Source organism: Lynx canadensis, chromosome D2 (genome assembly GCF_007474595.2).
Source record: "Lynx canadensis isolate LIC74 chromosome D2, mLynCan4.pri.v2, whole genome shotgun sequence".
NCBI lineage: Eukaryota > Metazoa > Chordata > Mammalia > Carnivora > Felidae > Lynx > Lynx canadensis.
In genome coordinates, this window is record NC_044313.2 from 39,960,202 (window position 1) to 39,984,089 (window position 23,888).

A 23,888-nucleotide genomic window follows, 5' to 3' on the forward strand; every position below is an offset into this window, starting at 1 on the left:
CTCACAACCCTGAGATCAAGACCTGAGCTGAGATCAAGAGTCAGACACTTAACCACTGAGCCACCCAGGCTCCCCTGCTTGCTTTTTTAAATACTCTCTAATTACCACTCAGTTAAATGTCAAAATGTCCTCCTTACATGTAGAGGGGTTATTGTGGTCTAGTTTATGTGCATGTTCATATGCATGCCTCCTGGCTCAAAATAGGCCTTCAAATATACACACCCAGGACTTGGAAACCTAAAAAAAGAAATTGGTGTTGAGAAGTTAAAAAAATCTAAAAGTGCTTGATTATTATAAGAAGGTCTTCATTCTCTCTGAGTCTCTCTCTCTCTGTGGGTGCCTTTTCTCTCTGGTGCCTTTTCTCTCTGGTGCATTTCTGTCTCTCATTCTTGTGACTTTTGCTTATGTTGTTTGTCATTGTTTTTATGTTATTTTCACTTGCTTTCATACCAGGATAATTCATTTTATTTGGGTGTCTATGCATAGTTCTTTCAGACTTCCCTGTTGTGGAATTTTAGACTTCATGCAAGGGTTTTAAACTTATTTCATCTTTCCTGACTTCCTACCTCCTTCTTGTCTCTCATTCCTTCCATGTCACATGGCACTTCATGTTCCATCCAGATATTTGGTTACAGAGTGATTTGAAATTAGGCTTGGAACAACAAATAAACAGAATACATTGAGATTCTCTTTGATTTTGTACCTTTAAGGTTAGGACCTGCAAAATAAACAATAGTGCTTGGGGCGCCTGGGTGACGTAGTTGGTTAAGTGTCCGACTTCGGCTCAGGTCATGATCTCACGTTTGTGAGTTTAAGCCCCATGCCAGGCTCTGTGCTGACAGCTTAAAGCCTGGAGCCTTCTTTGGATTCTGTGTCTCTGTCTCTCCCCTGCTTGTGCCCTGTCTCTTTCTCTCTCTTAGTTCAAAGCCTGGAGCCTCCTGCAGATTCTGTGTCTCTGTCTCTCCCCTGCTCGTGCCATCTCTCTCTCTCTCTCTCTCTCTCTCTCTCTCTCTCTCTCTCTGTCTCTCTCCCCCTCTCTCTCCCTCTCTCTCCCTCTCTCCCTCTCTCCCTCTCTCCCTCTCTCTCTCTCTCTCAAAATAAATAAACATTAAAAAAAAATAATAAGCAGGGGCGCCTGGGTGGCTCAGTCGGTTAAGCATCCGACTTCAGCTCAGGTCATGATCTCACGGTTTGTGAGTTCGAGCCCCGCGTCGGGCTCTGTGCTGACAGCTCGGAGCCTGGACCCTGCTTCCGATTCTGTGTCTCCCTCCCTCTCTGCTCCTCCCCGCTCATACTCTGTCTCTCTCTCAAAAATAAATAAACATTAAAAAAAATATAAACAGTGGTGCTCATTTGTAGTAGGTGATAATGACTGCCATACAATCTTCCAGGAAAGTCAGTATTGCTAGGGTAGTAAATCTATAGTCCCAAGAGTCTCTTAGAGTTATTAATTTGTCATTGTGGTTATGAAATATGTGAACTTCTATGCAATTTTATAAACAACTGACCACAAATAGAAGCAAGGGACCCTTTTTTATGTTTGGGGGAATTATTTCTTAAGGACAACAGCTATTTTCTCCTTACTACACAATAGTTCTGTGGAATTGGAACTTTTTTTACTTTAATTGAATCACATAGTGCATCAGTTCATCTCTAAGAATAGATGGTGGCTGCCTTTGTATTCATACTGTTTCCCTCTACTAAGTAGTAAACCTAGAAAGGGATTTTGCAATGGTTCCCAAGATATTCATTTAGTAAATCACATTTATTTGATATTGGATGTTTAATTAAACTGCCAAGTGGCTTCTTCATTTTGACTATCATTTTGATTTAAATAAACTCTATCCTGGTTGACAACATTGCATAAGAAACCAAGCTGAAATCTGCTCTCTCAAAGATCCTTTCTTTCAGCAGGCAACTGGATTTTAAGAGTATTTGTAATAAACATTTTAGAAAAGTATGTTCTTTCAAATGAGTAAAAATGATCATATAGGCTCTCTTAAACTATTTTTAAAAATCAGCTCAATTTGGGGCGCCTGGGTGGTGCAGTCGGTTAAACGTCCGACTTCAGCCAGGTCACGATCTCGCGGTCCGTGAGTTCGAGCCCCGCGTCGGGCTCTGGGCTGATGGCTCAGAGCCTGGAGCCTGTTTCCGATTCTGTGTCTCCCTCTCTCTCTGCCCCTCCCCCGTTCATGCTCTGTCTCTCTCTGTCCCAAAAATAAATAAACGTTGAAAAAAAAAATTTTAAAAATCAGCTCAATTTTATTGTACTTTATTTTTTGAATTAGTTCACTTTTAAATTTAGTTAAAATACTTTTCTGATGTTAGTATTCTTTGCAGGAAATAAATATTCACATAAATTGTTTTCTCAGAAATTTGACCCTGAATACAGAATTTCAGGTCATTGAAAACAGGATCATTTGAAATCTACATTTCCTTCCCTTTTCCTAATTTATTTCAGTTGCTCAATAGGATTTTCTCATGGAATTAACTTTTCCCTCTCTGCATAGTTACATAAGCCTGCTTTCCTAATCATGAAAAATTTCACCCGTTTCGGCACTTATTAAAGTGAACTTTTACTTGAAGCGTTTCTGGTTGTAAAGCCAGAGTATATGACTAGAGGCAGATAAATAATAACTCATCATTTATAGCTCAGAATTGCTTTATAATTTTTAAATGCCTTTGGAAAGCTTGATCTTATGCCCAAAAGCATGCTTTTGTGTTTGAAATCCTTTAGTGAACTACTTATTCAGGTCATATGCTTCCAAAGCCCTGCTTTTCTTTCCTCAGGATAAATTGCATTATGTGTTACCATTAACAATGCCACATCATTTCAAAGGAAACTAAATTAAGTAGTGCAAGTCCAGGTTACTGGAAACTAGATGAGTAGGCACTGTTTTGGTCACTATGCAAAGGGTATATCTGTTTAATTACCAAAGATTGTCAGGCCAAATACTTTGTCATGCCTGCTTGTCATTACTGTCACCACCCACTGCCCTCCCTCCCTGAATACAATCCTTTGGATTTTTTTTCAGGTACCATTTTTGTTCAGTCATTTAACTACCTAGCAATATTGTGAGTTATTAGTGTTTGCCATTGGGAAAATAAGCATTTACTCACTGGCCTAATTGACTTTGGGGGACCAGATGGTGCCTTCTCCCTGGAGAAGGACAGATTGGAGAAATGTGGTTGTTAGAGAGTGCCATCTGACTTAAACAACTTTTAAGAAGCCTAGTTCTAGTTGATTTTTGTCTTTTCCAGATGCTGTTCTAATCCAGTTTTCCAGTTTTCTGTCATTACAGAATTGCCTTCCTTTACTTAGTAGCAATGTAGATGTAGTTTTGTGGGTCATTAAGGTATTTATTTATTTATTTATATTTATATTTTCATTAAGACATTTTAAACCACCCTTTTTTATTTTCTTTATTTTTGATCTCTTTCAGGTTGTTTGAAGGACGTTCATCAAGGAAACCAGAGAAACTTAAGACACTCTTCTGCTATTTTAGAAGAGTCACAGAGAAAAGTAAATTTCTTTCATTCTTAATATAATTTTTATCACTGATGGGGACAGTTCAGATTGAGTGACAGGTCAGAAACATTTGTGTTCAAAGTACACCTTCCTGCCCAGACCAAATAATTCAATATTATAATTCAGATTTTATGTGTATGCTATGTATGTACATTAAATGTGTGCTATGAATATGTGTGACTTTTATATACTCTGAAATTAGAACAGTGGAACATACTTTAATAAGTTTTCATGAATTAAAAACAGTAAATTAGTACTTTGAAAAGAAAATATGTTGACCAAAAAATATATTTCGAGTGTCCGTCCGTCCTTCCTTCCTTCCTTCCTTCCCTCCCTCCCTCCCTCCCTCCCTCCCTCTTTCCTTCCTTCCCTCCTTCCCTCCTTCCTTCCCTCCTTCCTTTCTTCCTCCTTCCTTCCTCCTTCCTTCCTTCCTTCCTTCCTTCCTTCCTTCCTTCCTTCCTTCCTTCCAAGTTTATTTATTTTGAGAGAGAGAGCGAGTGAGTGTATGCTTGCACGCCCAAGTGGGGAAGGGGCAGAAAGAGGAAGAGAGAGAATCCCAAGCAGACTCTGTGCTGTCATTGCAGAGCCCAATGATGAGGGGCTCAATCCCAGGGCCATGAGATCATGACCTGAGCCAAAATCAAGAGCCAGATGCTCAACCGACTGAGTCACCCAGGCACCCCAGGTGTTCTTTATTTAAAGAAGCATTGACTATTAACAATTAGTTTATTTGCAGAGGACAGCCAATTTGTTGCCTGCTTACTCATCCCTCTCTTTTGTGGCCCCTTTACACACTGTAGAATTCTTATAAAATTCTTATATTGTACTTAGTGTTTACATGTTTGTCTTTTTCTGTTGGACCCTGACAATCTTGTTTTCCCAGATACTAATTGTGACACCTGAGGCAGTAGTGGTAAATGTATAACCAGTGCTGGTAGCGACCAGCTAATAATAGATTGGTATTGGCACTCTTACCCTAGGAGCTGGGTGACCCAGACAAGTTTCTTAACACCTCTAAGCCTTAGTTTCCTGACCTCTAAAATCAAAGAATAATGATAATTACCTCATAAGGTAGTTGTAAATATTAAATGAGAAGTTATATGCTTAATAATAAATGTTAGCTATTATCAGTGGGTGGCCTTTTCTAAAAGTTGATTATAAGAGAAACCAGAGCATCCCAAAGTTTGCTTTTGTTATGTAGAGAAAGTCAACTCTGGTCAAGTGAAATGAGTTCTTTTCAGTTCCGGCCATTCAGTTGTTGGTTTGCCTTAAAGCACATCATTGAATCATTTTAAGGTCAATATTCTCATATTCTTCCTTTAGTATGTAATCTCACATTATAGTATACTCGGCATTTTTTTCTTTTTGAAGGTATTGCTGTTGAACATTGTTCAGATTTTTGGAAATAAATCAGTTATCAGGATTTTGGTTTTTAAGGAAAAAAATCATGCTTCTTTGGAGAGTTATCTATTTCTTATTTTTAGTTTTGTTCATTATACTGAATAAAATAATTAAGGAAATGAAGGGCTCATTTGTGTTTGTGAGACATAAAGCCAAATTAGAATTTGTAATAATTTTTTGGAAAGATGAGTATATTTTTGCTATTATAAATTTACTGTGCTAAACAGAATGAATTCCATTATTATACCTAAGTAATTCAGAGTTTACTTTTCTGTCCTTGGAGTCAAATTATGTATATCTTCTCTAGACACTAACTTGCCTAAGTTTTAGGATTTTATTTATTTGAGGGAAAAAGCTAAAATTCTGTTTTTTCAACTAGAAATTTATAAACCATCATAAATATTAGGAATTAGGCTGAAAAAATAAATTATAATTAGGCATTTTATTTTCTGGCTTTTTCATTGTACATGGTAATTTAGTCTTTTGTAGAAATGTAATGAAACATCTTACAAGTTTTTAGGATGGAAAGCTACAGGCTTAAGGAGGAAGTAGTGGTATAAAAGAGGTTTACAAGTTAATGATTACCTTATAAAGAAGTTCTGAAGTCTACCGAATAGAAACTATAAAAACCTATTTAAAGTACTGTATTTCATCATATCTAGGATATCGTAGATGGTAAAAAGTGTCATGTTATGTACCACTAAGAAGGAAAAAACACTCAGGATGGGCAGTCATAGGAGACCTCTCTTACAAAGCTGATACACCAAAGGTCTGTACCTTCAGTGTAAGGATAGTTGAGAAATGTACCTGGCTGTGCAAAAAGGAGACAACAAAGGAACTGCAAGTGCCAACCTTGGCACTGGCTAGAGAAAGGACAAAAAAATCTCCCCTGAGAATTTGAACCACAAGTCTCAAGTTTGGGGTCTGAAGTCATATTATCAGTGTGATCCACAAAAGCCTGCAACAGAGGACTTAATTCAGATCTAGATCAGGTTGGTGTTGCTCCCAGATGACTAAGAAGCAGATGCACATTTTCTCTGGAAAAATTCAACTGTAATCTAGACCAGTGGCAAAGGCTAGATACGTTCCATTATGAAAGCTGTATCCCAGTTTCAGAAGTTTAGTACATGAAAAACATGCGCCTTTTAGAATTGATAAAATGTAATTCCGTCAGGACCAACTTTTCAATGTTGTCAGATGTCTATATTTTATTTATTTATTTATTTATTTATTTATTTATTTATTTATTTATTTATTTATTTTGAGAGAGAGAGAGAGGGTGTGTGTGTGCAGGAGGGGCAGAAGGAGAGAAGACAGAATCCCAAGCAGGTTCCACAGTCAGCACAGAGCCTGATGTGGGCTTGATCTCACCACTCCGAGGTCACAACTTGAGCTGGTCTCAAGAGTCGGATGCTCAACCGACTGAGCCACTCAGGTGCCACTATATTTTATATTTTAATGGAGATCTTGAGGTTTAAAGATTTTCAAGGGCTTTCTGAAATAATTTCAATATAGTTTTGGATAAAGTATCTTATAGATGGAGTATTTAAAAATTGAGGATTCACATGCAGCATATATTGTGATTTTATTAAGGGAAATATTTTATTAATCAAAGTAACCTAGCATAAAAGTTACCTTTTTATGGAAGAAAGGTAAAAAGAATGCTCTCAAGGTATTTCTGATATTAATTATATCCAAGGAACCATGTTCTTTTTTCTGGCTTTCCCAGCAATATTCATTTATGAATTTCTTTTGGGATCTCCTAATATATCTGAAGGACATTTAATATATGAAGGATTTTAATATGTGAAGGACATTTAATATTCTTATTTATCTGCTAATTTGCTGAATGATAATACTGACATTAGTTTCTTATAAATAGAATTGCTTCTCTGGTGTTTGAATTGTTTGATCTCATACTTATGAGTTTTAAATATGCTATCCATTTGCCTTAGAGAAATTACTTAAGGAAATCTTAAGAATATTTTATAACCCATATTAACAAAATTCTGTTTTCTACAGTAACTACTCCATATGATTTTTGAGTTGTTACTGCTTGTGACTGAGAGCAGAGAAATGTGGAATCATACAGAGGAATGAAATGATCGTCAAACTTTCATTGGGCCTCTACCACCATTATCACTAATAGTTCCTGACATATCTCTTTGCTTAAGAGCTTTTTTCTTTCTTGCTTTCTTTCTTTCTTTTTTTTTTTTAACAGAAGAAAACAGAAGTGGCCTGGCCTTTTTAGTTTGTTCTTCGATTTGAATCAAATTACTTTTGGCCTGCTGATTTATTTGTTGTTTTTGCCACTAGTTTAAAAAAAAAAAAAGTAAACTTAACAGAAAAGGATCATACTCCTTTACATGTACTGCATTTTGATCCCCCTCCTATCTATCCCTCCTTGACAACTATGTTGTCTTTCTTTTCTCTAACCTCTTAGAACATAGCAATTCCTCCTTCTAGTTAAGGTGCCTTGTAAGTAAAGCGATTGCATATCATCTAAACCCTGGATTTAACCATGTCAACTCCAAAGGGCATGCCAACAATTTGTTTTTTAATCACAGGCATTTTATTTTATTATAAAATGCATAAATGTGTATACATTCATCAATCTTCAGGTGTAGGATCAAGACCTTTCTTTGAAAAGGAGTCTACAGATTAAAATTCAGTTTTGTCTTTATTGTATAAGCTACACCCATTAATGCACCTTTTTTTTCCAATGATTTTTCACAAGTATATTCAGTTTAGAAAACTTTACCAGTAAGTATCAACTGTTGTGCTGTTGTTTGTGTAGTTTTGTTTTTCAGTAAGGATTTTATAAGCAAGAGTTCCTACTATAAGGATAATATTTTAAATCGATCTTCTGTTGTATTCTAACACTAAGCTTGGTATTTTCCGATTAGTTTTACAACCATTGTTAGATCCATTCTTTTACTGAATGTATATAATCTTTTCAAAATCAAAACTTCTTTTGGGTGTATTTTTCTTTTATTGCTTTTGTAGAACCTACTGGCTTGGTGACATTTACAAGACAGAGTCTTGAAGATTTTCCAGAGTGGGAAAGGTAATAGTAATAAAAATAATCTGGGAATCCTAGAATTAGAAGGACTCTTTTACCATGCAAGGATTCTATTTCACAACCTCAGGAAAAATGGTTTCCCAACCTCTTAGTTGCCCTAGTGCTAGGGGAGTTTCGTATCATAAATGATCCATTGATAGCTCTCATTGGTAGAAAGGCCATGCTTTCTGAATCAAGGCCTGCAAGCCTTTGACTTCTACTGTTTGCCTTAGTGGATTTTTTTGTTTTTGTTTTTGTTTTTATTTTTGTTTTCTGAAGCAAAATCTTATTTAGAATTAAGGAGTTTGTGTGTGAAGACACTAATATTAACTAGAACAACCAATATATAATGTTCAGTCTTACCTTCTCTTTTGGTTAGTATATATGTATTTTATGGCTTTTCATTCTGGAGGACAAGATGTTGGAAAATTTTTTCATTAAACTAAAATGTAAATAGTAATTACTTAGAATTTGTCTCAGTGACAAGAATTTTGAAGTTTGGCTATTCACATGCAGATTTTGTGGAAGTTGCTAATTTACTGGGGCTTTTTTTCTTATTATTTACCTACAGATAACTGAGAAGAATAATAATCAATCTGAGTTCATTCAGATTTGTAAGTTCCTTGGGGCCCTGAACTAGTCAATACTTTCCCTAGTCTAGAGCAGGTCCCTATATCACCTAAAGAGGAATAGATCACCTTTTCCATTGCACATGAGAACATGATCAAACATACTAAATGCATATTTTGCATATGCATTCGTGTTGACCAGTGCCTCTCATTTTCATTTTCCTATAATTTTTATCATAGCTTTTAATTATTTCCTTTGGAATTAGTGACGAAAGGGACTTACTTTTAAGGAAGTTAACTTGATAAAACATATCTGCTTAAGTGGCTTTCCTGTGATGTTTTTTTATCCATCAAAGATGTTTATTTGTGAGGTGAAAAAAAACAAACAAACTTACATTAGGAGCTGACTGCATGGCTGAGATGATTATTAATAGAGGGAAGTGGGTAAAAGTTTAAACAACCTGAAGACAAAAAACAAAAACAAAATTGAGCCAGAAAGAAAGAGAACATGTACAGCATTTTGGAGTCTTGGCATATTAGAGATGAAAGGGACCCCCAAGAAATCATCTGGTCTAGCTGTCTACTAAAAGTATCAGTCAGCTCTACCTGTGACAGATGACAGACAGCTTCAGTGTTGGGAAATTCACTCTTTCACCTCAGTGTGTCCCATCGTTGATGTTCAACATCATAATGCTTTCTTGACCCACCCGCATCTCTAACAGTGCACATAGGTAACACACTAAACTTACTCTTTTCTCTGTTTCACATATAATATGGATTCTAAACCCTTTATATTTGTTCTTGATCTACTCCAGGCCATTGGTCTCTCTTAAAATATGGTGTCTACAACTAAAAGTAACAATTTGCTGCTATCTGCCCAGGCCAGGGTACAGATTGCTTTTCTTAGCTTTTGTGTTAGTATCTGACAGGAATACAGACGTTTTGTTCATCTCACTTTGGTGTAGATTTTATAGATCATGCAGAGGGCTTGTTTTTAATTCAGCTGTAGATCTCAGCTCTTCATCTGACATTCATTTGGCACTAAGGGGAAAGGACACCCATTTGTACATTACCATCTGGGAGAGAAGGGATAAGTCAAAATGCCAACCACAATTGGCAAGGCTGCTGTGTCAGTGAGATAAATTTGCCCCTGAGTAAGATCAAGATACTCCCCTTAACTTTGATAGGCACAATTTGACTTGATAACTTTTCTAACGTTTTTGTTTCATTGATCTCTTTTTGTTTTAGCTGCTTCGTAAGTGAGTTGGAGAATGTAACTAATCAATCTCCCAGATTCCACAGAACCAGAAACATGCATTCACTTTAAGAGGGAGGATAAAGAAGAGATGAGGATTGTTGGTGTTCCCAACAGCAAGGGGCTAAATGAGAGCCAGGAAGTTGGAGGTTTTTCTAATTTCCAAGCTTCTGCCATGTTACAGTTAACCCAGCAGTCACCAGTGACTACCTTAGCTGGGCTTACTTAATCACAGAGAGTCACAGTCATCTGTCTTTGATTCCTAGTGCGGTGGTACGAAAGATTTGCTTGGGCCAAAAGGGGACACCTGTCAGGAAGTTGGAGGATGCTTTTTTAAAAAGTGGCTAGCAATTTCATAATTTTATTGAGAGCTGTACTATATGTTGACAGCTTCCATCATGGAGAATAGTTGATGTCAGATGAGATTTGTTTTGAAGTCCTGGCTGACAAACTAGAGATTTCTGGATCGTGCTTCTTTGTCTTTTCAGTAGTATCCTCATGGATGTCTCCCTTAGCATAAAATGTCTAGGAAAATAGGATCAAGAAACAAACGAAGGAAGTTAAAAAAAAAAATCAGACTTGTGTCACTACTTTCTACAAGAGATTTGGAAAGTAATTTTTCTAAAGGTGTAGCATACCGGTTAAGAGTTTGGACCACTGTTAGGTTACCTGGGTTCAAATCTTTGTTTTGCTTCATTTACGAGACTTAGGCAGGTTACTTAAATGCTTTCTGTATCTTGTTTTCCCATCTGTAAAAGGAGATGGTAATGGGGTTGCTATCAGGATTAAATGAGTTAATGCGAATGCAGCTCTTAGAATCTGTACTGAATTGCCTGCTGAGTTTAAGGCTCTCAGTCTTCTGGACTGGAGCTTCCCCAGAAATGTATTTGGACTCCTTGAAATCAGGAAGAATGTAAATCCCAGAAAGTAAATAGCACTCCCCCAGTTAAATTGTTTTTAAAAATGTGTAATTATTTTTAAAAATATGTAATTCCCCCCGCATGAATGCCACCCTTATGTAAGTTAGAGATTTGGATTTCATCTGTTATATTCTTTTATAACTTATATTCTTTATTAAGTAAGTAATGGGGAAAATCTATTAGCAAAAAATGTCATCGTCAAATACTATTAATAAAATGGAATTGATTGTTTAATATAATGTAAGACAGGTAAACACAGTAAGGGAGGAAAAAGTTTCTTCTTAACCCAGTTAGGATCCCAGACTGGGTCTGAAAATTAAACAGACAAAGACAGATTAACAGGAGAAAAGCACACAAATTTATTTAATATAAATTGTACATGTCGCAGGAGCCTTCTTAAGGAAATGAAAGCCCAAAGAAACAGACCCACATACTTTATACTAGGTTTGATAACATCTCTAAGGAATATGACAGATTAAGAAATATGAGGTAATTGTAGTAAACTGGGGGAAACTTAGCAAGGCTTGTTTGCTAGATTCTTGATACCCCTTCTTCTTTGGAGATGAGGATGCTGCTTTCCTCCAGATAGAGGGTGGGCACCTTGCACATGAGGGGTTTATTACAGGGAAGAACTGTGAGGAGGGGAGGTCAGAGTGACCCTCCTGTTTCTGCCATTTTCTCAAATTTAAAATATTTGTTAGGCCATGGTGTCACGTTTTAGGGTGGCATGACCTCAGTGACCATGGCTTATAAAAGGGAAAGAAAATAATTGTGACTTAGAGGTACTAGGTTCATCCATCAATTTTATTAATGTAAAAATACAATAGATCAGAATTTCTGTGGCATGTATTTTCATCAAGATACCCCTGCCACACACACTCATGTTTATCAAACTAGTGAAAATAGACCCTATCTTAGCATCATATGATTTATTGCTAAATTTTTCTGTATTTTTCTTTGGGTTGCCAACTGTAGCATAATAACATTTCATAGATCTTAAATTTTTTTTTATATTTTGAGAAGTTTTTCAACTCTTAAAGAAAAGAAACTGATATTTTATAGGAGAAATAATGGGTTTCAGAACAGCATATTATCCCATTTTAATTTAAATATGTGTATTTAATATTTGAATAAGAACAAGTTTGGGAGTGTCTATATCAAAAATGTTAACCAGGCATCTGTTTCTGGCTTTTAAGATTCAAAACAGTTTCAATTTGTCTTTTATATTCATGTATATTTCCACATTTTTCTGTAGTGAAGTATTTGTCATTAAAAGTAAAGGATTATCTTTTTAAATTATAGATGTGACAAACTCCTGACTCGATTGCATGTCACTTATGAAGGTACCATAGAAGGAAATGGTCAAGGCATGCTACAGGTAGGTGAATCACAATGTGTGTGTGTTTGGGACTCTCTCTTATCGAGTGACAGCAAAGAAAATTTGAAAACCTATTTGTTCATCTCCTAAACTGATTTATTAATGCAAAGAAGCATGATAGCAGAATGGAGAAAAACACCAAACAGATCATCTTGACAGCCTTGGTAAAGCTGTTATTTGCCAGTGTATTGTTTCTTACGTGTGCCTCTTTAAAAAGCCTTTGACAGAAAATCTTAAGATCTGGACAACATCAGGCCTCTTAGTTCAGACATTGATTGTAGACTGACAGTGGAGGAAGTTCCCAGGGTATGGTCTTGACAAGCCATCACTAGGCAGTTTTGTTCTTTTTCTTTAAAGGCTGTTGCTCTGCCCCCAAATGATGACCAGCTTGAAATGTTTTTCTGCCACCAACCTTGCTTAGGTCTTAGGACACAGACATCTAAAATTGATTGATAAGAAAGTCGTCTCTCCCATATGTAACAGTTTTAGGTACGTGAGCCAGCTATGCTTGCTATCTCTTCCCCATTTCAGAGCAGGTTATTTTGTCCATCTCTCAGTCTTTGTTATTTATCTGTGTCATTGCCTTCACTTTAAAAACATATATTTTTGGAAAAAGGAGTTAACAAAGAAAACACCCTGTGTATCTAGCTTTAAATTGTTGTAACACTTAACACATGTTTTCCTTTTGCTTTGTAGTGATAGTGATCTTTTTTCAAAAATCACTAATCTGAGGCAAAATGTTGGTGATTTGTGTTCTTGTCCCATTTATAAGAGCATCACAATGTCAGTTTTCTTTGAAAGATGCTTATACATCATTTCACTTCTACTGGGAATTGCTGATTTTTCTTCTTAGATCCTTATCTAGTCTAGAGAGTGGACTAACTTGTTTGAATAACTTAATGTATACTGTAAAATTACTAGACTGATTTGCATTTGCCTAGTTATTATATATTTATACTCTAAGTGCTTAATGAAACTGAGATTCTTTTTAGAATGGCCTTTTAAAAGATACATTTATAATTAAAATCTTCAAAGGGGCAAACCATGTTTTGTTTTAAATCACCATCTCCCAGTGATTTTTTTGAGATTATAAATAGAAATACTTAGGATAGCTGGAGTAATATTTGTCTGGTACTTAAAAAAATTTTTTTTAATTTGTATTTAATCATTACTTTTTTTGTTAAATAATAATTTTGAAATAGGCTTAAAATTTACTTCAAATGAATGTTACTTTTCCCCCACATTTACATTTTGATGATGTTCTTTTCTACATTAAATTAATAGATTGACTGAGAGAGTCTTAATACACATGAAATAAACAAAGCTACTGCTAGTTAGCGCTGTGGGAATGCTGATCTTTCATCACAATACAATTCAGCAAGGAATTATTTAACAACATTCAAGGTTGAGATTCTTCCCACTTTTCTATAATATATTATAGGTGAAATGTGAAACCTCAGTGGATTAAAAGAATACCATAAAGACTTCTATTAATTATTCTCCCTACCCATGCTATGTATCCCCAGGAGATTGGAGAAATACTGTATTGCAATTTAAAAAGTTCCTTGTGTAGCATATAAGTTACATTATGCTGAATGGCAACAAGACCTCTCTAAGGATTGTTATCATTTCTCTCTTTTCATCAAGTTATAATTCAGAAACTGAATAATCTGAACAAATAGCTTTAAAGTGAAGTGAGTTGGAAAATGGCTAAAAATAAGCACTCATATGCTTGTATTCATGTTCTGGAACAGGTTTCTCACCTGTAATAGAAAGCCTATTAAGAACTTTTTTAAGTAGTGGAAAGTTTGATTTTTTTAAAAGACCCCTGCCTTCAGGGGCATATTGAGTTTAGTATAACGTATTTATTTCTATGCATACCTTTCAAGTAATAAATGTTAGCCTTTTATTCAAAGAATGAATAATAGTATGCACATTGAATGTATTTCATTTATCATTACCAAGTTATACATAAATTATATAGAACTTCCTTTTTATTTTAGTTATGTACCTTGTTCCAGTAAAAATTAAGTTTAGCTGATCTCAAACTTTGTTTCTCATTTGTATTCACGATACCATTATACTTACTTAGCTAGTCTCTTGGTTTTCAAGTGCTGTCTGTTTTAATTTTTTGCTGGACCTCTCTTTTCTTCAGTTTCTTTCCCACTGACTTATTTGAGGCCTAAGTAATTCTTGTCAAACCTATTTAGTAGTCACCTAACCAGCTTCTCTGCTTTTAATTTTACACCTTTCCAATTCATTCTTTAAACTCTAGACTCAGTTTAAAGTTACAACTGGACCCTGTGTAAGGTCCAGTTGTAACTTTTCTTTTTATAATCATTCCAAGAATACCTTATCACCAACCATAGTCCTTCACATACTCTACATCACAGATAGGCGTGAGGAACATGCTTATCACTCTTCATAGAGCTGCTTACAGCTCTGTGTTTTTCCTATGTGTTTGTGCAGTTATTCCCTCTGCCTGAATGTCAGCAAAATCTAAATTGAATATCACCTCCTCTTGTAAACTCCCCTATTCTCCTTCCCATGCTCCAGTTTTAGTTAATTGTATTATTTGGAAAGGATCAAATATATTCTAGTAGGTTCTTTAATAAACATTTTTTCATTCTGCTTATGTGCTGGGATCTCATCTAGATTACAAATGCTGTGAAGCCAGGGCCCACGTCTTACTTATTTTTGTATCTCATGGTCCCCAGCACAATATTCAGTTAATATTTGTTGAATATTTTAAGTCATAAATCACCCAATGCATAATGACTTTATATATTGTAAATAATTCTAATCAATGGACTTGTTGAATCAAAATTATTTTTCTATATAAGCTACAGAGTTACTCTTTTTTTAGTGTTGATTTAGTATGTCTGAATATAAACTTATATATGATTCTGTGATAACTCATTTCAAGATCTTGTCCAGTCATATTTTTCAGTATTTTCTAAGTTCTTTTCTAATGAAAGAAGACTGCTTTACCTTCTATTAGTTTCTGTCTTTCCACATATATTTTTATATATAAAAAAATTGATATTCTTGTTTTACTCTTTTGTAGAATAGGCTTCAAAGTATTGTTTAATATTACAGTTGCTTTAGAGACATAAGCAACTTAAAAAAAATTTTTTTTAATGTTTATTCATTTTAGAGAGGAGAGGAGGAGGGACAGAGAGAAAGGGACACACAGAAACCGAAGCAGGCTCCAGGCTGTGAGCTATCAGCACAGAGCCCAGTGCAGGGCCCGAACTCACAAACTGTCAGATCATGACCTGACCCAAAGTCGGATGCTTAACCGACTGAGCCACCCAGGTGCCCTGAGAATACAAACAGGTTTTAAGAAATCTTACATTTGACAGTAGTCTGAAAGTATATGTAAAATCATAGAAAAAAAATCTATATTGGTGTCTGCCCCTGATTCTTTGCACAGAGCTCCTAAAACCCTTGTAATTTCCTAGGTGATGGGACTGTCTTTTGTTCTGATGAGGTGACTTTTGGTGAGCTCCTGGAGAGCTTTAGGGTGGGGGCTGGTTACCAAAAAGACTAAGTCATGATTAGAAGCTTGAAACTTTCTACTCTACTCCCCATCTTCTGGGAAAAGGAGAGGGACTGGAGACTGTGCTAATGATTGATCATGCCTAAGTGATGAAGCTTCCACCAAACTACCCAAAAGTATGGGATTCAAAGAGCTTCCAGGTTGGTGAACATGTGGAAGTTGGTGAACATGGGGAGAGGGAGAGGTAGCTCTATGCCTCTTACCGTATACCACGCCCTATCACTTCATATGTCTATTCATCTCTATCCATTATTATATCCTTTTTAATAAATGAGTAAACATAAGTAAGTGTTACCGTGGGTTCTGTGAGTTTATCAAACCACAAGAGCAGATTATGAGAACCCCAATTTATAGCCGATCAACTGTACTTCTAGTTGCAGTTGGTGTCTAGACTGCAGTGGGGCAGTCTTGTGGGACTGAATTGTTACTAGCCTGTTGGATCTGATGCTAACTCCTGGTAGATGGTGTCAGAACTGAATTGAATTGTAGGACACCCAGCTGGTGTTTCAGAATTGCTCTATGTGTGGAAATCCATACATCTGACATCAGAAGTGTTGTGAGTGTGGTAGTACTGTAGGAGTAGAGGAAAGAGAGTATGTTTTCTCTGTACAGTATTTAAGCCTCTCTTACCTTACTAAAATCTTTGTGGGTGTGGGTGGCTATGTATGTACACAAGGTGTTATGTATGTGTGTAATCTAAATCCTCAAATAGAGTAATCTAAAAGTTGGAAACCATTTCTTACATACTGCCCCATAGAGCTTTGCATAATGTTGGACACGCTGGAGTGCTTAGTAAGTTTAAGACAAATCATACTGACAGGTAGAATTTGCTTTGTCTAGAGCATTGTGTAACTCATCTTTATTAATAGGAGCTTGGGGATCCCATTATAGTACTCCACAGAAAGCTTATGAGTAATTTTAAACTAAATTGGAAATATTAATTTAGTTGAATCTTTTTTTTTTTTGTTTTAATGTTTATTTTTGAGAGAGGGGTCAGAGTGTGAGCAGGGGAGGGTCAGAGAGAGAGAGACAGACAGACAGACAGACAGACAGAATCCGAAGCAGACTCCAGGCTTCAAGCTGTCAGCACAGAGCCTGACACAGGGCTCGAACTCATGAACCATGAGATCATGACCTGAGCTGAAGTCTGATGCTCAATCGGCTGAGCCACCCAGGTGCCCCCTTTGGGTTTTTCTTTTAACTTTTTTTTTTTAATTCCAGTTAGTTAGCATACAGTGATATTAGTTTCAGCTATACAATTTTTGATTCAACACTTAGGTACAGCAACCCATGCTCATCACCACGATGCACTCCTTAATTCCCATCACCTATTTAACCCCCCCCCCCCCCCCCCCCCCGCCTATCTACCCTCTGGTAACCCTCTGTTTGCCCTCTATAGTTAAGAGTCTGTTTCTTGGTTTGCCTCTGTTTCTCCCTCCCCTGTGATTGTTTATTTTGTATCTTAAACTCCAAATATGAGTGAAATCATATGGTATGTGTCTTTCTCTGACTGACTTATTTCACTTAGCATAATACTCTCTGACTCCATTCTCATCATTGCAAAAGGCAAGATTTCATACTATTTTATGGCTGAGTAATATTCTATTCTATTTGTGTGTGTGTGTGTGTGTGTGTGTGTGTGTGTGTATGTATATATATACATGAAACATCTTCTTTATCCATCAGTCAATGGACATTTGGGCTCTTTCCATAAACGTGCACCCCAATGTTTATAGCAGCATTATCAACAATAGCCAATTTTATGAGTCTTTGTTGTTAAACTAGGTTTCCTGTTTTCTTTTTTTTTCTCCTTAGGTATAGTAAAAATAAACAGTTTGTAATGTTCATGTAGTTTGGGCTTTGCAACTGAATTTAGGGTGAAATTTTATCTCTTTATTCTTTCACAGAAGAAAAAGGTTATCCAAAAAAGGGCAATTACTTAAAAAAAAAGGGCAATTACTAAATTTTTCAGTTCTTTAAGGACAAATGTTTGATTGCCATAGTATATAAGAAAGATATAATTATATTAGAGTCATATGAAATCCATAAATGGAAATTGAGTAGTGAATGGTAGGGAAATGATCTTGAAACCTTTCCAGATAAAGTTTCCTTTGATTTGTGGCCCTTGTAGTACATATAAGGTTTGTAAATAACAGTCTATATGATTACACTGAGGCTTTTGCCTAAAAGCTCCATTTTCCAGGTTCCTTCTAAGGTTTTGGAATCTAAAGAAGTATGCAAAGATGTTACCTGGAGTGAGATGGGAAGAGTGCAGTCAACCACAGTCTGTTCTCCGTTGGAAGATTACTAATTTGGGGATTGATTTATATGGGAAACGAAAGGAAGAGAGAAAGTGCTTCTTTATCATATATGTAGGTATTTTAGATAATCATTTAACATGCCACATTTTCCCAAATAGGTGGATTTTGCAAACCGTTTTGTTGGAGGTGGTGTAACCGGTGCAGGACTTGTGCAAGAAGAAATCCGCTTTTTAATTAACCCCGAGTTAATTGTTTCACGGCTCTTCACTGAGGTGCTGGATCACAATGAATGTCTTATCATTACAGGTTAGTTTTGGGAAGTCTGTACAATAAAGTAGCTTTCCCCACCTATGAGTATCTATCATGAAGACTAGAGGCCACCCAGATACAGCTTTTCTCTAGCATTGACCTTAGTCCCAATGTTTTTATTGATTAATTTATTCTTGGTTTTTGGAAATCGTTACAGTTCTATTTTCCTAGTCTTGAGTAAGACACTTGATACCCACCTTTTCATTCTTGACATCTTTATCTGAGGAACAAGGGTAAAAGCTACCCTCCAGTTTGAAATTTTATGTTATGCCCTTAAAAAGAGGATAGTGAGGTGTCTTTGACCATGTATTCTGTTATTATTCTTCCATTATGTTTCCAAAGTGCTTTGTTATACTTCAATATGAAGATGTATATACATTTAAAAAGCATACTTACAGTATTCAAAGAGAGTACAACAGAGAGCTTTCATTGAATAGTAATAAATCAGGAACCTCATGTTTACCCTAATTTCTAATCCTGAGAGAAAAAGTGTGATGATCTAAATGCCTCTTCTTGATTTAAGTTAATATGGAAGGAGGAGAGAGGGAAATATAGTAAAATTTATACTTTTGGTCTATTATTGAGATTAAAATTTTTTTCTTAAGTTTTTTTAGCTTGAGATACAACTATGTCACTGTACTTTCTTGTGAATCAGCTACCAAAAAATTAGTGATTAACTCCCACCTCTCAAATTCTTAATCAGCCACTATACATAAATTAAGTCTTTTATTCAGGTACCTAAAAGAACATTCCCACATAAAAGCCATAATCAGTCATCAGCTGCTGATGCCTCTGTCTTTCTGCAAAAGAAGATTTCTTATCCTTTTTGAATCTGTTGCCGCTTTGAGATTAGTGTGGGAAACTAAATATTTAACTGGGTTGGAGAATTTGGTTGATTGTTATTCTGAAAAATTACAGTGAGAGAAAAACCATTCCATAGGAGTTACATAAAATTTATACTCAACTAATTTACCTCCAAAGACATACGTGTCTGAACTAAGACTCTGAGATCTACTCTTGAAGCCACTCTCTTTGTCTCAGATATATTTGTAGACAACCTTCAAGAGAGTATCAACATTTTGTTCCTTATGTTTTACTTTCATGATTTTCTCTTTGTCTTTGAACAGTTTGATTATGACGTGTTTAGAATCTCTTTGATTTTATCCTATTTGGGGTTCATTGAGCTGCTTGAATGTTTAAATTTGGTAAATTTTTGACCAGTACTTCTTTAAATTCTTTCTGTCCCTTTTTTTCTTCTCCTTCTGAGAATCCCATTATGCATATGTTGGTATACATGATGATGTCTTATTGGTCTCTGAAGCTCTGTTCGTTTTTCTTCATTCTCTATTCTTTTGTTCCTCAGACAGGATAATCTCAATTGACCTATATTCAAGTTTACAGATTCTTTTTTTGTGCTTCCTTTCACTGCCTTTGAGTCCCTCCAGTGAAAAATGTTTATAACTTTTTTTTTTCTTATGGTTATTTATTTATTTTGAGGTTGGGGGGAAGGGGCAGAGAGAGAGGGAGAGATAGCATCCCAATCTGTGATGACAGCACAGAGCCAGACATGGGGCTTGATCTCACAAACCATAGGATCATAACCTGAGCCGAAATCAAGAGTCAAGGATGCTCAACCAACTGAGCCACCCAGGTGCCCCTGAAATTTTTATTCTGATTACTATACTTTTCAACTCCAGAATTTCTATTTGGTTCTTTTTTTTTTTCTTTTTAATAATTTCTTTCTCTCTCTCTTTGAGATTCTCTATTTGTGAGGCATTATTTGCAAACTTTAATTTAGTTCTTTAGACATAATTTCCCTTAGTTTTTTGAATATATTTAAAATAGCTAATGTCTTTGTTCAGTAAGTCTAACATCTGGGCTCCTTGGGTACAGTTATAGTTTACTCCCTTTTTTTCCCTGAGTATGGGCCTACTTTCATTTTTCTTTGCATATCTCAATTTTTTGTTGAAAACCACACATTTGAATAATGTAGCAACTCTCAAAATCAGATTTTCCCCTTTGCCTAGAGTTTGTTTTTGTTGCTGTTTGCTCTTGTTGTTTCGTAACCTTTCTAAACTAATTCTGTAAAGTCTGTATTCTTTTTTATATGTGACCATTAGTCTCTGCTGGGTTAGGTTAGTGGTTAGCTAATGATTGGACGAAGATTGCTTAAATGTTTAGAGCCAATAAGTCTTTCAGTCTTTAGTGAAGGGCTCTACGTGGACATTGGGGCTCACCTTCAGCACTCAACCAGGCCAATGACACTTCCTTCCTGCTTGTACTTCGCACTTCACTTCCTGCTTGCACAGAGCCTCAAGGTCTGAGGAGTGAGCTTAGGACTTTCTCAGGTCTTTCTTGAGCATGTGCACAGACATGGTCATACACATAGACTTCTAGATTCCTGGGAATACTAAGAACTTTTTAAAGCCCCTTACAGATATCTCATTCCTCAGCTTTTCTTTTGAAACTTTTTGATAAGACTATTACTTGCCCTAACTGATACCTACTGCCTCAGGCAGCCATACTGCTAAGCAATTCCATGTAATTGTTTTCAACTAACAACCGTGGGGATTAGGTTTTTTGTACTGGGTAAATTCCAAGTCAGGTCAAATAAAGGCAGCTTTGTGAGTGAGGTCTTCCAGGGAACCACCAGATAGGTTAGATGATGACAGTTCTCTGAGAATGGGGCTTTGAAGGAGCTTCAACCTTTTTCTGAACCCTTAGGTGGTTTTCACTGTGATTATAGACTGTTGGTGTTTTGGTTTTTTTTTAATATGAAATTTATTGTCAAATTGGTTTCCATACCACACCCAGTGCTTATCCCAAAAGATGCCCTCTTCAATACCCATCACTCACCCTCCCCTCCCTCCCACCCCCCATCAGCCCTCAGTTTGTTCTCGGTTTTTAAGAGTCTCTTATGCTTTGGCTCTCTCCCACTCTAACCTCTCTTTTTGTTTTTTTTCCTTCCCCTCCCCCATGGGTTCCTGTTAAGTTTCTCAGGATCCACATAAGAGTGAAAACATATGGTAGCTGTCTTTCTCTGTATGGCTTATTTCACTTAGCATCACGCTCTCCAGTTCCATCCACGTTGCTACAAAGGGCCATATTTCATTCTTTCTCATTGCCATGTAGTACTCCATTGTGTATATAAACCACAATTTCTTTATCCATTCATCAGTTGATGGACATTTAGACTGTTTCCAAATTTGGCTATTGTTGAGAGTGCGACACCAACAGATACATGAAAAGATGCTCAGCGTCACTCCTCATCAGGGAAATACAAATCAAAATCATACTGAGATACCACTTCATGCTGGTCAGAGTGGCTAAAATGAACAAATCAGGAGACTATAGATGCTGGAGAGGATGTGGAGAAACAGGAACCCTCTTGCACTGTTGGTGGGAATGCAAACTGGTGCAGCCACTCTGGAAAACAGTGTGGAGGTTCCTCAAAAAATTAAAAATAGATCTGCCCTATGACCCAGCAATAACACTGCTGGGAATTTACCCAAGGGATACAGGAGTGCTGATGCATAGGGGCACTTGTACCCCAATGTTTATAGCAGACTGTTGGATTTTAAGGCTACTCTAGAGCTTGCAAGAGTTGAATAAGAATAAGGAAAGTTAAAACATCATAAAACTCATTGTTTTTTCCAAGATTCAGCCAATTTTCTTTAATAAACCCTCCTCAGACTGCTACAAGCCTTTGGTTATTCCCACAGTTCATAAAAAGTTGATTCTCACAATTTTTGCCAGTGTTCTCATTGCTTTTATGGAGGAGGAATTTTTCAGAGGTTTTTACTTAATCAGTTTTGCTGATGTGTCCTTATATTTTGTAAGTTTTTGTTGGTTAAAAGAAAAAGGCTTTTAACAAGTTATTGTGCAGTATTTGGATATCTTATTATTTTTATAATATCCCTGTGATTCTGCTTTTTGGTGAGGTAAGGTAAATTGTTAATTTTTTAAGTTTATATGGGAAATTAAGAATGGAGCCTCAGCAAAGAAACTTCCTCTTGGATAAAAACTCAACTATTTGAAGTTAATAACTGAAGTATTTCATCTGGAATTCTGAGGTTGTGATCCAGATTATACTGAAATGTAAAGATAAAAACCTTTTATATTCAGTGTTGTCTCAACTCACTTATTGGTCCTCTGTCTGCATTTATTGTTTATCATGTGTGCAGATAGGAAGGATGCAGTTGAAATGTATTAGGGGAAAAGAAAGTACAGGAATTGCAGAACAAAAAAATTAAACTGTCTAAATCCATTGTTGGGCCAATAGATATTTTGTTGTTGTTGTTATATTTATTTTGAGAGAGAAGGAGAGCAAGTGGAGGAGAGGCAGAGAGAAAGGGAGAGAGAATCCCAAGCAGACTCCTTATCATCAGCACAGAGGCCGATGGAAGGCTTCATCTCACGAACCATGAGATCATGACCTGAGCCAAAATTAAGAGTCAGACACTTAACTGACTGAGCCAGCCAGGCGCCCCAAAGCCAATAGATACTTTAAATATTAGTCTCATTATGTTTTAGAGAGCTCTTAATGTCTGGAATGTGACTGCCTCCAGCATTTGGGTGTGTCAAATAATACTTTAAAATATTTTTAATTTTTAGCAGCTAAATGAGTATTTGAACCGAAGATTCAGAACAGAATCTCTCCTTAGTTTTAAAGATGAATTTCCATCCTTAAAATAAAAAAGTTGGTAGAATGCTGGGCATTTAAACTCAAAGCTAATTTGGGGCGCCTGGGTGGCGCAGTCGGTTAAGCGTCCGACTTCAGCCAGGTCACGATCTCGCGGTCCGTGAGTTCGAGCCCCGGTCGGGCTCTGGGCTGATGGCTCAGAGCCTGGAGCCTGTTTCCGATTCTGTGTCTCCCTCTCTCTCTGCCCCTCCCCCGTTCATGCTCTGTCTCTCTCTGTCCGAAAAATAAATAAACGTTGAAAAAAAAAAAAAAATTAAACTCAAAGCTAATTTGTTTCATTTGCTTCATTTCTTTTTTACTTGGGAAGTAGTAAGTCTCTTATCTACCATTAATGTTGCTGTAAATAAAAGATGTAATTTTCCTGAGAATAGTAAAAGGAAAATACTAGAATTGTTTTTTGTTTTTTTTTTTAAAGATAGTTTGTCCTCTGTCTAAAAAAGGATCATCACTATGGAGTTATGTCTGTTCTCTACCTTACCTACAGCTATTGTAAAATGAATGGAAAATTGCAGATCCATGACTCACCTTCGCATCTATAATTACTTCAGGCTAGGGACATCCGGGGTGACTTTTAACTCAGCATTTTCCCTCACATCCACTTAATTCTATTATAGTGCCTTCTAATTAATATCTGTGATGTGATGTTCTCTTAATGGAAATGGCCATTTCATCATCTATTTGATGTTGGATTTCTGCCATCTTCCTTCTTAGGAGACTCTTAACCATGCACTGCAATCTATCTGCCTGATCAATTCCATTGCTTCTATGATTCATCCAGGCTCAATGAGCTAATGGCTGTGACTATGCTGCCTGAATCTGTAGAAGAGTTTGAGAAATTAGAAATAAATTAAATTTATCATCATTGTGGGGTATCTGGTTGGTATCAGACTTTGAAATGAATATGAAACAGGTCATGCAAACAGGCAAATAGTGTTTATCCA

At 36.3% G+C, this 23,888-nt stretch overlaps 1 protein-coding gene across 6 annotated transcripts in view; it reads left to right on the plus strand.

Moving 5' to 3' along the window:
* The window catches only part of PARG (poly(ADP-ribose) glycohydrolase), a 132,227-nt gene that overhangs the window by 65,628 nt on the left and 42,711 nt on the right, over positions 1-23,888 (plus strand). For all 6 annotated transcript variants that reach the window (XM_030335500.1, XM_030335497.1, XM_030335498.1 and 3 more), the window contains 4 exons: positions 3,444-3,523; positions 7,937-7,997; positions 12,038-12,113; positions 18,095-18,242. In XM_030335500.1, the coding sequence (XP_030191360.1) occupies positions 3,444-3,523; positions 7,937-7,997; positions 12,038-12,113; positions 18,095-18,242 (365 nt within the window). The remainder of the gene's footprint in view (positions 1-3,443; positions 3,524-7,936; positions 7,998-12,037; positions 12,114-18,094; positions 18,243-23,888) is intronic.